The sequence below is a fragment of the Biomphalaria glabrata genome, chromosome 10 (genome assembly GCF_947242115.1).
Source record: "Biomphalaria glabrata chromosome 10, xgBioGlab47.1, whole genome shotgun sequence".
NCBI classification, from domain to species: Eukaryota; Metazoa; Mollusca; class Gastropoda; family Planorbidae; genus Biomphalaria; species Biomphalaria glabrata.
The window spans coordinates 28,932,688-28,948,488 of record NC_074720.1 but is presented as its reverse complement, the minus strand read 5'-3'; the positions used below and the strand labels follow the sequence as shown (position 1 = coordinate 28,948,488).

At 34.7% G+C, this 15,801-nt stretch overlaps 1 protein-coding gene across 5 annotated transcripts; it reads left to right on the top strand.

The window, feature by feature from the left end:
- The first annotated feature begins 1,730 nt into the window (after positions 1 to 1,730).
- On the top strand, positions 1,731 to 15,365 carry LOC106080024 (uncharacterized). Of its 5 annotated transcripts, none has more exons than XM_013241303.2 (3): positions 1,731 to 1,833; positions 11,782 to 11,890; positions 13,987 to 15,365. In XM_013241303.2, exons 2-3 carry the CDS (start codon positions 11,795 to 11,797, stop codon positions 14,635 to 14,637), a joined length of 747 nt encoding a protein of 248 aa, XP_013096757.1. In that variant the 5' UTR covers positions 1,731 to 1,833; positions 11,782 to 11,794; the 3' UTR covers positions 14,638 to 15,365. The 5 variants fall into 5 exon arrangements, with proteins under 5 accessions (XP_013096757.1, XP_013096759.1, XP_013096761.1 ...); XM_013241305.2 differs by lacking the exon at positions 1,731 to 1,833 and adding an exon at positions 4,780 to 4,905; XM_013241307.2 differs by lacking the exon at positions 1,731 to 1,833 and adding an exon at positions 4,793 to 4,934.
- The last annotated feature ends 436 nt before the right edge of the window (positions 15,366 to 15,801 follow it).

The window sequence follows — 15,801 nt, the reverse complement described above, 5'->3', positions numbered from 1 at the left end:
TACAATGTGCATAATAATACTTATAAGACTTTCTTCGAGTTCGAAGATTAAACAGGAGTACAGTACTTCACGAGGCTACGCGGTCCCAGCTGCGACCTACATATTTTGCCACATCTATACATAATATGTTTAATGAAAAATTACAATGATCATTTACAAGAGTGAAGGAAGATCTCGAAGAGCTGATCATTCGGACAGTGTTTGGGACGTGATGACAGGATGACCGTCCTAAAGACTAGAAGTCTCAACAATCAATTACTTAAGTTAAACTTTAGAATAAGGAATCAAATAATCAAAATATACAAATTCCTTTGAAGAGCTTCTCACTTACAACTTTATCTCTTTATAACGTAGAATTTATTTTCCTTATTCGATACGAAACAAAATGATTATCAATAATTAATTGGCTAAAAGGTCATTTTTTTCTAAATTGATACATGTACAGTTAGGAACACTAAATAATTGTTTAAAGTTTCAGCTTCATTCAAGAGTGTGTACAGCAGAAATAAGGTGTACAATAGTCTAAGGGAACAAACCCCTACACATAACGAAATATGTGAATACTGTAGGATTAATTTTCCTTGTTAATACAAGTAATTAAATGACTAATTCGTTAATTTTTTAAAACTGATTCATGTATTGTCTAATTGTGCAAAGTTTCAACTTCATCCAAGAATGGGCGTGGGAGCAATGACATGTATTCACTTTTTACAAGACAGACAGACAAACAGACAGAGTTAATATAAACTTTGCAAGAAACAATGACATGTATTCACTTTTTACAAGACAGACAGACAAACAGACAGAGTTAATATAAACTTTGCAAGAAACAATGACATGTATTCACTTTTTACAAGACAGACAGACAAACAGACAGAGTTAATATAAACTTTGCAAGAAACAATGACATGTATTCACTTTTTACAAGACAGACAGACAAACAGACAGAGTTAATATAAACTTTGCAAGAAACAATGACATGTATTCACTTTTTACAAGACAGACAGACAAACAGACAGAGTTAATATAAACTTTGCAAGAAACAATGACATGTATTCACTTTTTACAAGACAGACAGACAAACAGACAGAGTTAATATAAACTTTGCAAGAAACAATGACATGTATTCACTTTTTACAAGACAGACAGACAAACAGACAGAGTTAATATAAACTTTGCAAGAAACAATGACATGTATTCACTTTTTACAAGACAGACAGACAAACAGACAGAGTTAATATAAACTTTGCAAGAAACAATGAAACATGCATTACAAAGAAGGTATGTCACCCATTTGGCTGTTTCTCCAATAAACATTGATGACGCTCCTGTCACTTTATCAAGTATATAACGTGGCGGGTATGAGTGGAGAGGTCGCAAATAATTATTGTATGTTGAGAGAGTGAGTTGACCTGTTGGGATTTAATACTCAAATATATAGGTCTGAACATTATTTCTTGATGTATAAGATAAGAGAAATGGTTAGAGAAAAAAATATGTAACATAAAAAAATAAAAAATTCGTAATGATTACATTTGCAACTGTATATAGTCTTATACATAGGCGTGAGAAGAGGAGTGGTAGCGGCAGGAAGTGAGGTTTGATAACCGTGAAACCAGATCCACAGAACCAGGGATGGTGGGCCCCGGTGTGACGTCACTACGCCAACAGACAGTTATGACAGTTAGGGGATAGTTACGGACATGGTTTATGGGGGTCAACCTCCAGCAAGGGGCACCATCAGGTACTTTAAAAACATGGCGCATTAAGAGGATGACCCGAGTCTCCACTTTGATTTGTTCCGGAACACACAGTCATAGTTTTTTACTTGAGGTAAAACATTTACTATTGCTCTATTGGCTTATCATGAACCTGTATTTTTACAAATATCATACAGAAATGTATAAGCTGAATATATATATTGTTGGAGTAAATAAAAAAATAATTAATATTAAATTCAAATTCTTGCCAACAAATTTATTTAAAATGTCAAGATGTTTATAAAGTCTCCAAAATTTAGTTGTCAACTTTGGTAAATATATACATAATCTAAATAACTTAAGGTTTCAATGTTCCATAAACAACCTAATACATTTAGCTGGCAGTACGATTGGCTGTTGATTTTATCACAATTACAAATCCTCTCAACATCTCTGGAATCGGTTATGCTATTTGCTTTTTCGAAAGAATATCGTTTTAAAAATAATGCATGCTTATTTATGCACATGCATATAAACCATTTTTAAAAACATAAAAAGAGTTATCTTGACCGAAATGCAAAAAGGTATATTGGTATATAGGCGCGATCACGCTTTTAAAATTAAATAAATATTAAGAGCTCAATTGAGTTTCTACCGTATGTGCTCTCAACTACCGGATCGGAGAAGGGGTGGGGGCTAATTGTTATTCGAGCATAAATATTGTAAACCTACTGATTCAGAATAAGTTCAAACATTGCACAGCATAAATACTTGTGTAACAGTTTAAAGTACTGATCATCAAATAAATTTGCAAAATGCAATGTTACGTCATTGCGTAATCTTATATATTATTTCTAGGGTGAAGATTCACTCACTTAATTATCATTAGTGATACACCGTCATGTTATATGCTATAAATTGAAGGTAGTATTTTCATTATGGAACAAATCATGAACATGAATCTAGACCAAAACAAAAGAAACGTTAAGAAAAGAATATATAAAGACGATTTTATTACGATTTTATTATATACCACATTATATACAAACAATTGAGAAAGAAATACAATGCGTCATATGTAGCCAAGTGTCAATGTGTAAATCTATGAAACAATCGACTGTTTTCAAAGCGCTGTAATGAGTTTAATGGGTCGACAAAAATGTTTGGCTATTCGACACTGAAGTGAGATGGTTGTGTAGGGATTAAAGTTCAAAACTTTTATCTTTGTGATTTCATTAAAACAGTTTTTTAATTAAAAAAGAAAAATGCATTCGGAAGCACTGAGACTTTGTGAAACAGGATTTCCCAACTTGTACAATATAGAACTAGACTTGAAGCACAAGATGACAGTCGTTTGATATTGTAAGGATGGCGCTAAAATAGACACGAGCTCAACTTTCGTTGGTTTTGTCACAAACTGGGGCTAGTATTTGTAATAATGTGGGATACGGTCTTTCCATCTGTTATCCATGTTCCATCATGCTTTTTTATTAAAGTCCTAGAAAAATGAGACATGAATTTGGTGAACACGTGATAGGAACAAATGCAATCCATAGAGTTCAAAGTTCAGTTATTTGTTAATTACCTATAAGCAAAAATATCTACATATATTTAATATCAAATATAATTATATATTGTTTGGTGATTAAATATACAGCTTTGGTTATTCACATCTGATATATAAGATTTACACTAGTATGACATTTTTACAACATTAGCACAAAAAAAATACAGGATTATGTTACGGTCGGGGGCCGCCACAAAGTGGGCTATTGTAAAAAGGGATCGGGGAACTAAAAAGGTTGAGAACCGCTGGGCTTCTGTGCCTAATAAACAATGCCTTGTCTCGACACTTGTGATTCAATAACTTTTTGATTCTGGTGAAGTTGATATTGTAAAACATTGAGTCTTCTTCACATTGTTTGGTTGTCTTCTGGGTTATGTATAGCATTGTTATTGTCATCAATGTTTCTGAATAGAAAAATAAAGTTGACATTGATTCTATGGTTTTTAAAGTTAATAAGTTATAAAGTATACGTGTTTAGAATTGTTCTATCTATCTATCTATCTATCTATCTATCTATCTATCTATCTATCTATCTATCTATCTATCTATCTATCTATCTATCTAACTATCTATCTATCTATATATCTATCTATCTATCTATATCTATCTATCTATCTATCTATCTATCTATCTATCTATCTATCTATCTATCTATCTATCTATCTATCTATCTATCTATCTATCTATCTATCTATCTATCTATCTATCTATCTATATTAATCTATTATGTAAAATTGTTTTTCAAAAACTATGTGTGTATATTCTATGTACACAAAAGTAAAAACACTTTTAAAAGTAAGATTTCAGCATCTCATTTCCTACTCTCCCTCTACCTATGGTCTGGGTTTGTGTTTATGGGTAGAGTCATGTGTCACTAAAACTAAACTCCCGGGCCGCCTATAAGTCTGGGAGAAGGAAAAAACGTGATGTAAGTGTAATCAAAATAATGTAATGTAATAGCTTCAAAGCTTATACCAGAATGCTATCCAGCTCATCGATTCAAGCAGGCTTAAGAGTTGAATGTTAAATTATTTAACGTTTGATTAAACATTGTTTTGCGACATACATTCTACCAGCAACTAGTGCAATTTTTTGTTTGTTTTCAATTTATTTTACTTCTAATCAACAGAACTCAATCTTGTCATGCCTATAAATAGAATGTTGTTTAAAGCTGAACACATTCTGTACATACACTGACTCTCTATAATATTTCCCCCATTTATTTCAACAGCAAAGATGTAACTAATGATTCCCCCCCCCCCCCCCCCCACTAGCGTGTTGACATTCTCTGCTGGAAATTCTAGATAGTCTGTGACATTTCAAACATGGACACAATGTGCAGAAATCATTTGAGCCACTTAAAAAAAAAAACGTCAAAAAATACGTATTAACTTCAAAACTTTAAAACCATAATTGTTAAAGATTGAATTCGCGATATGTTAGATGTTTTCTATGTCCCGGTGAAGATCGAGAGCCGACTGTGTCTACTGGATAGTTTCATGTTGATATACATTCTAATGAGGAATCTATTTCTTATTTTACAATAATGCTTAGACATATTTTTAGGGCTGGGGGATGAAGAATATGAAATTATATGTTTGAGCTGTTGAACAATGTGTTTAGGTAAAAGTGGTTAAGGTAAATGAGCTTTGGTAAAAGTGGTTAAGGTAAATGAGCTTAGGTAAATATGTTTAGGTAAATGATAAACCCTTTAATTGTGAATTAAAAATCTCGTGTTTATGCTAATTAGAATCTTTAGCGCGCAGAAATGTCTTGAGGATCAGCAAAGCATAATGCTATTCGAACTAATCTTGACAAGACTAAACACATAATTCTGATGAGATTGCGATTAATAGTTGCATACCAACTTTCTTTGCATCTATCATCCCACTACATTTGATCGATAGTTTTTTTTAATTTAATGATTGTTGATATTTTCTAGAAAATTAATCTCACTAGCTGGCTAATCTTGAAAAACCTGAAAGTAGGTAGTAATTACAGCATTTTTTTTTTTTTGGGGGGGGGGGGGGGGGTTGTTCGGAATGTAAATATGTCAGATATTTCAACATATTGATTATTTGATTTGAGAATTTCATATTTTCCTACTACAGTTTATTATAGTAAAATGACTTCTTTGCTTTTTGTTGCTTTTTTGAATTGAAGACACAATTTTACATTCTTTAAACAATAAAATATAAAAAAGAAGATAAAGCGATATTGATGTGGAACGGACTGACGCTTGTATATTTGTCCCTTCAATATTGTTTCACTTATGAAGACAAAAGACGTTGAATGTAAACCCACGTGTTCATACTCATTTAGTAATGCCATTGTATGTTAACCTAATTTTTAAGATGTTTCTATTGCCTCCCTTGTCTGACATAGCAGTAAGTCGAAATGTTCGTCTGATGTTGTCATGCATCACTTTTACGCCATGACATGAGTGAATGATGTGGTTAAGGCTAGCGACTGTTGTGTCATACCTTAGCACTGGCGGAAATTCAAATTAAAAAAAAAGAAATCACTTGCCTACATATCAGTGCATTAAATACGACAGTGAAAAATTCCAAGACCCGAACATTGTTGAATTGTTGGAGTGGGAGGGACATTGGCAGCTCTCAAACTTGAATACAAGGACATTGACTCACGGATACTGTCAGAACTATATTACACGAGTCAGCCTCTGAGGTCCTAGGGAAAAAGCGAAGGAATGCGAAAACATAAATACAAATCAATACAAATACCATACAAACCAATGATAATAAACAACAGCAACAACAACAAAACATACGTACATATCCTTACAAATAAACATACAAAACAATAAATCCAATAAACATACACACCAATGAATACAAATAAACATACACACCAATGAATACAATAAACATACATACAACTCAATACAAATAAACATACAAACCAATGAATACAAATAAACATACAAACCTCGCAGTACTAATAAGCCTACCAACAAACAAACACTCATACGAAGATCGTGCGTCTATAATGTGACTTCAAACAACTATTGTGCCAATAAACTGTCAGCTCAGACATAACCAGCGCGTGTGGTTTTTATAAGGGAGAAACTGATCACTGATCACTGAATTACTGACCCTGAACACGGGAGTTATCCACCCATCGTATATTAAGTCACCACGCCTCTAATGCTGCCCTAGTTAATCGAATAAAAAAATCAGAGGTACCAATACTCCAGAAGCGGAGATGTTTGTTAATGTCAATGGGGGTTTGGTAATAGTTTTCTTCCCTACAATACTTTCTTTTCTAATGCGTCTGTACAGTATTTTTTTAAAAATAATCAAAGGATTTGCAGTACTTTATAGATATTAAACTAACAACGCAAGTAAATGTATATTACCTTAGTTGAATTATATTAGATTTATACTGCTTCTGAATATAACAATTTAACCTCGCCAGATACATTTATAATCACAGCTATATAATACGTAGCTAACTTTTGTTTATAGATTTAAGTATCCTTTTAGATATTAATCAACCGTTACAGGCAGATTTATAAAGCATTTATAGACTTTAAATATTCTTGTTTTAAATTACATAATTTTATTTCTTAGATCAAAACAAATTTCTAGCCACAATTTAAAATTATCCACTTGTACTATTTATAAAGGTTATATGAACTCACTCTGTCTGGGTGGATGGAATCTTGTCCACGTTATCTCTACCACATCCCACTCTTGGGATCAAATTGAAACTTGAATCATTCATTGTCCATGACAAAACATATGAGTCTATGAGAAAATAACCAATTAGTCAATGAATTAGTCGTAAGTAATTAGTTTTGTTTTATGCAGAGTTAATACTAAGCAAAGGTAAGATAAGCCTTGAATAGGTCTTTAGGTTTTTGGTTAAAAGTTTGTTACTGACCAATGATTAAAACCTTCTATTTTTATATATATTTGGAGAGTGGCTAGCATGTCGGCCTTCCATCATGCAGACTGGAGGCTCAAGCTCGAATTCAGACTGGAGCAACTTCTTTTTTAGCAAACCCGAAAGGAGAATAGCCGCAATTAGATCTGTGTGGTCTCTCTGTCCTTCCTTAGTCCGTCGGTCCGTCCGTCCCGTTTAGATCTCATAAACTAGAACAGATATTGAAAATCCGATAACATGATAATTTAGATGCAACATCTACATTTCTTTTTCTGAAAGTGAAAAATTTATTTTTTTAAATCAACTATTCAAGCAGTTATTTCATTAAATTACACCATCTTCACAACTATTCACTATTAATAGTAAAAAAAAACACGGGAGACTATTTAGTAAGAGAGAAGATTATTTAGCTCACTTTTAACACATTTATGCAAACGGTTTTTTATTTTTTTGTCAAAAGAATACGTTTAATAAGTTTTTATTATTCAATTAAATACTTTCTGTAATAATAGTTATTATATTTTAAATAAAATGTTTACATTTTAAAAAAAAAAGAGAAACAATCTATTTACTATACATATAAGTCAAACCTATTTTTAAAACAACAATTAATAAGCAGTGTTTTATATTACACACATGACGTATAGTGTCCGCACAACTAAACTGGACAGTAAACTAATAGGAAACTTTTCTTTTATTGAGGCTTTGAACGAGAGTTGGTCCTTTATAAAACAATTAAATCATTTAGATAATCATTCAATAACATCAGTTAGGCCAGTTTCACATTTAACTATATTTTCACAACTCTCTGTTCATTGAATATATATGTATATTAACAATGTAATAAAAATAGCATTAATAAATCATTGTGTCCTGTGGTATCAAGTTGTTTGGTCGAACTAACAATACAACAGTATTTGGCAACACTTTCGTCACGAGCACGTCTCTTCTTTTTGTATCGACGGAGATAGTGTTGTAGTTGTTGATAGTTTGTAGTTCATAGTTTCTGATATTCTTTCTGAAAATATTGAAACCTGTCTTTTTAAACCTGCGCGGACCACTTATGGGGCTGATTTTTAGTTTATGTTTTTGTAATCCTGTTTTTTTTTTTTTTAAATTGCTTTTAAAAAGGCAGCTCGGAAACCTTCTTCCGGATACCCCCTCTCCCTTCCACCCAACAAAGGTTATATTAAGTCTATCGATCAGTTGGCATCAGTCTTATAATTAAAGTTGTAATAAATCTAGAATAACAATAATAAATCTATGCGATTGCACATATTTTTACCAATTATTTTTGTTTAGCGCAATTTCATGCTTTAAGCTTTCTCAGTACGCTATGAGTCTGGAACAGTTGGGAAAGAGGTGTGGGAAGAAAGAAGTGGATATCTTTATGAATGTTGCCATGATCGCATTTTAAATATGATTTTTTTTTAAAAAGATGAAAGACCTGAATTCGAGCTCGAGGGCTCAAGCCTCCCCCAGCCAACACACTAACCATTGTGCCAGCGAAGGTTTATAGTTTTTATTGTCAGTTTCAAACTTTAAAGCGGCGACCTACAATGTATAAAAGGTGCTAATATTACATAAACCACCACATCAGTCTAGTACAATTTCTTTCCCTGGTTCGATACCAAACAAAATAATAAATTACCAATAGTTCATTAACTAATCGGTTAATCTTTTAAATTGATTCTTGTGTTGTCAGGTAAAAGAAATAATTGTACAAAATTTCTGCTTGATCAGAGAATAGGTGTGGGAGAAATAACAAGAACATACTTTTACTAGACAGATAGAGTGAGCTGGTAGAAGCTTTTTAGAAACTGAAGATGACAAGTTATCATTTGGCCAAAGATCAAATCCACAGATTAGGATGCATATTAAAATAGATACCATTAAATTGAATAAATAAAATCGTTTCGCTTGCGAGCCTTAAAAGTTCTACATCGATGCCTCATGGGCATGTTTTATTGAAAACAAAAAGATCTGGAAACTGAAGGAATAAAACCAGCATTAATTATGTCAATAATGACCACTTCACAGACACAAAGGCCTACCTTAGAGCCGCCTATGATAATTATATCTGTGCGTTTACAGTACTTACATAGTCTGTAGTTTTTTAGCAAATGATTTAAGAGTTGTTGATAAGTGGACAAGCTGTAAGTGTGTGTGTGTGTGTACAAAGGGGGAGGGGACATGTAGGAATAGAGACCTGTTGGTTCTACAAGGTCGTGTGACGGCCACACTTCGAACTAAGCCACAAAGTCATGAGCGCTTGCCATAACTGTGACAAAACATGACTTGGTACTGAGTTAGTGCAGTCTAGTGGCATCATGGGACTAGTAGTTACTTTTTTCTGGACTCTATAGTGTGTTCTATTCAGTGAGCGTTTTTACCTTCTTTTTTCCCACCAGAGCTAGAAGAAGTAGACTCATTGACTCATCCTTATATGTTTTTAAATTCTACGCGTTTTATTTACTTTAGTCCAATTCTCTTAGGACTTCATTAAAGTTTAACATTTGAACTTATTGATTTTCAAGTACAAACACACATAGCGAGACTCCAAGTCCTAGTCTAATCAGCAACTTTTAACTTTCGACTGATTACTCTCTAGTTTTTACCTAAACTAAAATTACTGTTATTCGATACCTGTCGTGTGTGGTCACATGACACCTATACATAACCAAAATGTTTGCGTGTGTGTGTGTATTTCGGTAATTTCTACTATTCAGAATTATTTATTTTGACCACTTGTCATTTTACTGTCGAGCTGACATTGTGCTCGTGGTGCGTGATGACATGTCTTTATGGTGCGTGATGACATGTCTTTATGGTGCGTGATGACATGTCTTTATGGTGCGTGATGACATGTCTTTATGGTGCGTGATGACATGTCTTTATGGTGCGTGATGACATGTCTTTATGGTGCGTGATGACATGTCTTTATGGTGCGTGATGACATGTCTTTATGGTGCGTGATGACATGTCTTTATGGTGCGTGATGACATGTCTTTATGGTGCGTGATGACATGTCTTTATGGTGCGTGATGACATGTCTTTATGGTGCGTGATGACATGTCTTTATGGTGCGTGATGACATGTCTTTATGGTGCGTGATGACATGTCTTTATGGTGCGTGATGACATGTCTTTATGGTGCGTGATGACATGTCTTTATGGTGCGTGATGACATGTCTTTATGGTGCGTGATGACATGTCTTTATGGTGCGTGATGACATGTCTTTATGGTGCGTGATGACATGTCTTTATGGTGCGTGATGACATGTCTTTATGGTGCGTGATGACATGTCTTTATGGTGCGTGATGACATGTCTTTATAAACATTTCAGAAACATCTCTTCATTCATTATCGAATTCATTAAAACTAAATTTGTTTACACTATTTGGTAAGAGGTAGCCGACTTGGCAGCTTTTCTATTCTACAAGATGTTATTGATAGATCTAAATCTGTATATTTGGGGGGGTTACCAGACGTCCGGCAAAAGGAGGCTATATCCTCCTTTTTGGGGTTCGGTCCTCCGTCCGGCTGGCATTGGCTTAAAGAGTAAAAATGTCCGGCTTTTTCACTATTGGATGTTATTCATGAATCAGGTTAATTGCTTCATATCTTCTGGATTAATTGCACAGACTCACTAATAGGCAGCACTGTCTCAGCCATTAAGGTGACTATTGTTTTGACAGCATCCGTCTTGAACAGGTGTTTTCTTTTCAAGGCTGATCAAAAGAAACCAGTACCTTAAACCACACCAAGTGTTTATTTTGAAATCCTTCAAACCACACCAAGTGTTTATTTTGAAATCCTTCAAACCACGCCAAGTGTTTATTTTGAAATCCTTCAAACCACACCAAGTGTTTATTTTGAAATCCTTCAAACCACACCAAGTGTTTGTTTTGCATTCCGAAGTATGCTACTAAAGTTGAAAAAGGCGTTTTTGTTAATCAGCGTGTAGTGAGAGACACTTTTTATTCACAATACACAATCTGAAAAAGAAAATGTCATGCATGGAGTGCCACAAGTACTTTTGTGCTAATGATGTGCTACAGGGAAAAGATGTTGTGTCTGAGTGCTTCACTACTAAATGTAGTCAAGTTCTACAGCCTTTTATTTTGTCCTCCTTCGTAAGACTTTGTCTTCCTTTTTGTCCACCTCTGGGTGAGCTTGTGTCTGATAACCCTAATATTAATCTTCAATCTTTTGTTGTATGGCCGGTTAGCTCAGTTGGTTAGAGCGTCTGGTTGATAATGCTAATTTTGTGGGATCGATTCCCATAGTGGCCATTTTGTTTCATTCTATTTTTAATCATTTGAAAAGAAAAATTGAAAATGAAAAAAAAAAGAATCGATTTCTATTTTGCCACTTATGTATTGAAGAACAAACAAAATATGAATATTTAGGTCACTATAGTATTTGAACATAAAGTAGGCAATCATTTCAAAAGTCATTGCTCGTATATTACTTCTTTATAGGTGAAGAATGGCCGACTGTTTAGTAATTGGTTAATTAAAGGGAGCTAACCAATTATTACATTTTATTTCTAGTTCTGTAAATTTGCATATTTACGTCAAATAGCTTTCTTTTTGTCATCAGCCTAATTGATACGATGAGGATTTTCAGCATTTTAATCATCACCCTAGCATCAGTGATATCAACTCTGGTAGCACAAGGAACTGATGAAAATTATCAAGAGGCTGTTCAGGTAGAGACAAAAAGCTCTAGCATACAAACAAAAAGCTCTATCATACAAACAAAAAAAGAAAAAAGGCTTATTTTAAGGAAAAGAGCCACACAATTGCGCTCATAGCGTTCAATGCTGCAAGATTTATCTCACAATTTCTATTATAACAAAATTAATTAATTAGTTACCACTAAATAATTAATTAATTGGTTAAATTCTGTAGTTGATTTATGGGCGTAGCTAGGAGGCACTATTTCCGGTATTTAAAACAAACAAAAAATGCATATTCTGAGGTATCTAGAGTTTTATCCTGCTATTACAAAATTTTAGTTAAAAAACCTAATCTGCTATTCTTACCTACTTTTAAACTCAAAACCCTCTAAATGAAGTTTTAACTTCATTCCTTCCGCGACGTTCGGCGCATTGGGCAGCAAACTGTCTCCACAAAAATCTGTCACTGGCAATGTCTCAAAGCCTCTTACCACCTGGTGTCCACTGCTCTGAGGTCCTCCGTGAAAGTGTGGCGCCAAGTCAGTGATGCTCAACCTAATTCAATCTGCGGGCCATATTAATTTCCAACACTAGTGTCGCGGGCCACAAGATGGAAAAAAAAACACAAAAGCTTAATAAAATTGACCTGAAACAATTTTATTTCAAACCCGAGAATCTAATACTTACATTGAAGTGGTGGGAGAGTTAAATTTTCTCTTTAAACTTAAAAAAAAATGGCGTAAGTTCTGTTTATATTTTGTTACTCTTGTTTTTTAAAACAGCCTCAGACTTTCTTTATAAAAACAAACATGTTGGCCAGCAAAGGTATCATGGTCTACTTTTCCCAGTAGATTCTATAGTCCTATTTCATGAACGCACAAATGTTAAATGCCTTGGTAACCCATTAGAAAAAAGTAAGAACCCAACGTAGGTAAAGATACATTTTGAACATTTTTTTTTTGGGGGGGGTGGGGGGGGGGTCTATATTTTGTGCTGAGGTTTCGGCGAGCCGGATGGATGCACGTCGCGGGCCGATTCTGGCCCGCTGGCCGTATTTTGGGCATCACTGCGCCAAGTTATACTAGGATTTCCCTGTTTCCGCTTTTCTCGTAATGGCCTCCATGTCATCGCAACTCTTTGTATGCGTAATTCATTTTGACAGAGAACATGCCTCGCAAACGTCTTAGACGCTCTGTCACAACCTCACTAAGTGGTGGACTCCCAGTTCGGCATAGGATTTCCTTGATTGAGACACGATCTCTATAACTGACTCCTGAAATCCGTCTTAGCCATCTTTGTTGAGCCATATTTAGTCTTTTTTCAATTTCTGCGGATGACTTCCATGATATTTACTGCACTTTATTAATGGAGCCCAGCGACTGGTAGAAATGTACCTCTCTTGGCTATGCTCTTGGAATTTGGTGACTGTAGTTTGCTTTAGATTTTATTTCGAAAAGGGAAGTTTAATCGTCAAAACCATCTGTTGGGGGGTTTTAAACTAATAAATCTCTGGAGTTTTTTTTTAAACAAACTCAAAACCTACTAGCTACGCTCATAGAATTAGGTGACTGTAGTTTGCTTTAGAGTAATAATGCAGAGGGGGTTTTCAACCTCAAAACTATCTGTTGGGGGATTTTAAACTAAAAACATCTGGAGGGGTTTAAACTTAAAGCCCTCTGGAGGAGGGGGTTTAAACTCAAAACCCTCCTTGGCTACGCTCATAGAATTTTAAGTGTGTAATTTGCTTTTTTTTTAAATTGAAGAGGTGGTTTTTAGCTTCAAATCCCACTGGAGGGGGATTATAAACTCAAAACCCCCTGAATGGAATTTTAACTTAAAGACCTCTGGAGGGAGTTTTAAACACAAAACTCCTCTTGGCTACGCTCATAGAATCTGGTAAAAAAAAATTTCGGAGAGGGTTTTGAAATGAAAATCCCCCTTGGCTATGCTCTTGGAATTTTAGGATTTTCGTTTGCATTATTTTTTGGTTTTTGAACTCAAAACCCCTCTTGGCTGCCCTGGGGCAAGTGATGGTTTACTAGTAAAATCTCACTTCAACTAAACAAAATCAAAGCCATCAATCCTAAACTCCTATGTATTTTTACTTTCCTCTGTGTTTCTCTCAGGTCTTGAACTCCATCCCTTATGACGAGTTGAACGGCGACGAGTCGCAGACGGCAGAAAACGCAGACGACTACATATCAGATTTGTGGACAGACATTGAGAACGCGTTCCGATTTCTGGAAGAGAGAAACGTGGAGAACGAACTGCGCCGTCTGCGAATGATGGAAATCTCTAAACGACTTCCGGGAAGACGTCACAGCTTCGTCCGGTTCGGCAAACGCTACCAGCCCTCTCACAGCTTCGTGCGGTTTGGTCGATCAGGTCCTGGATCTTCTTCTCATCAAGATAAAAGCCTTGCTCGGCTGAACGAGGAGGCGGGTGGTGAAGAGCCGTCTACTTTTAGTTATTTGATGGGCCTCTCTGACCCACTCGATGCAGAGACGTCTCCCAAACGTCACAAACTTGTTGTCAGGGTGGGTCGTTCAGCCGACGACGAGGACGCGCTATCTTCTCAGGAGAATGAAACTTTGGGCTCAAACGGGACTGTCCTTGACGCTCCTACGTTGATCAGCTTGTTGAAACGAAAGTTCCCCTCCAATGTTAGGATAGGCAAGCTTCCCGCCAGTCTGTACTTGTACCATCAGAACGCCTCTAAATCTTCCCCAGTCAAACAACAGAGTCCTAGTGTTAATAACTTACCTAGATACGGCTAGGAGGTCAAGCCAATAAATATAAAAACATTTCACATCAATACTTCACTTAATACATTAATACCTGACTTAGAAGGAATTTATACCAATTTGAACAGTAAGAACAACATGCTGTTGAATAGTCATAGAACTGTCTCCTGAATAAATCTACAATAAATATTGCTATAAATAGAAATATTAATTGAAGAATTTAATTGGTTTTATTTTTTAAAAGTATACTTTTAATCAAATTTAAACAAAGAGTTAGAAAATTATTTTGATTACAAAAGAAGAAATAATTTACAATTGTTAAAGTACTAGATAAAATAGAATGGAATTGAATAAGAAGAGAAACCCATTTCTATATGAGAACCCTATTTCTATGAGAGAACCTTATTTTTATTTATAAAAATAAAAAGAGAACCTTATTTGTATAAGAAAAGAGCCCTATCTCAGTTCAAACCGAAATATCAACTATAACATAACATTACATTGTTATCAAGTAATTTGATTATAATACAAGCAAACAAAATAAAACTACATACTAGGCTGTAAAGAGTCAGTCGGGCTTATAGCCAGAGTGCAGTCAATGGTGGAGCTGTCATGTTTTTCAGCCATTGTAGAATAGTTTATTTAGACCAGAATTGCCTTGCTACTGACATTTTATTTGCTCTGACTGAATTTCACTTCAGTTGATAAACCTGTTTTGTGATTTCAAGATAAAATATTTTGTCAAATAAACAGACACAAAAAGATTTTAAACTGGCGTTTGTGTTCTCTATCATTATTTATCTATTAATTTAATACATGAACATTTTTTTTAAAACTATATAGGGGCAATATGTTTTCCATTATTATTATAATTATTACAATTTCTCTTATCAGCTATCAAATTATTTATGGGCAAAACCTGGGTGGACACAGATCTCGAAAACGGCTCTAACACTTTTCCTAGAAATTTGACAGTTTATGTATATCTTTGGGATAAAAATACTAGCTTATTGACCACACAGGCAAAACTCTGGTTTGACCGTCTAATGGTATTTCCGCATTCCTTGAAGAGTTGAATAAATCAGTGTTCAGGAACACTGTGTGCATCATCTTCTCTAGATCTAAAGTCTATCATTAGACTATTCTAAAGTGTAGTAGGTCTATACATTCGCTTAAACAGGATTCTTTCTCGTGAGG

Coding starts and splice junctions, on each gene's coding strand:
- LOC106080024 (XM_013241303.2), top strand. CDS start 11,795: ATGAGGATTTTCAGCATTTTAATCATCACCCTAGCATCAGTGATATCA. Junction 11,891..13,986: donor ATTATCAAGAGGCTGTTCAG/GTAGAGACAAAA, acceptor TGTTTCTCTCAG/GTCTTGAACTCCATCCCTTA.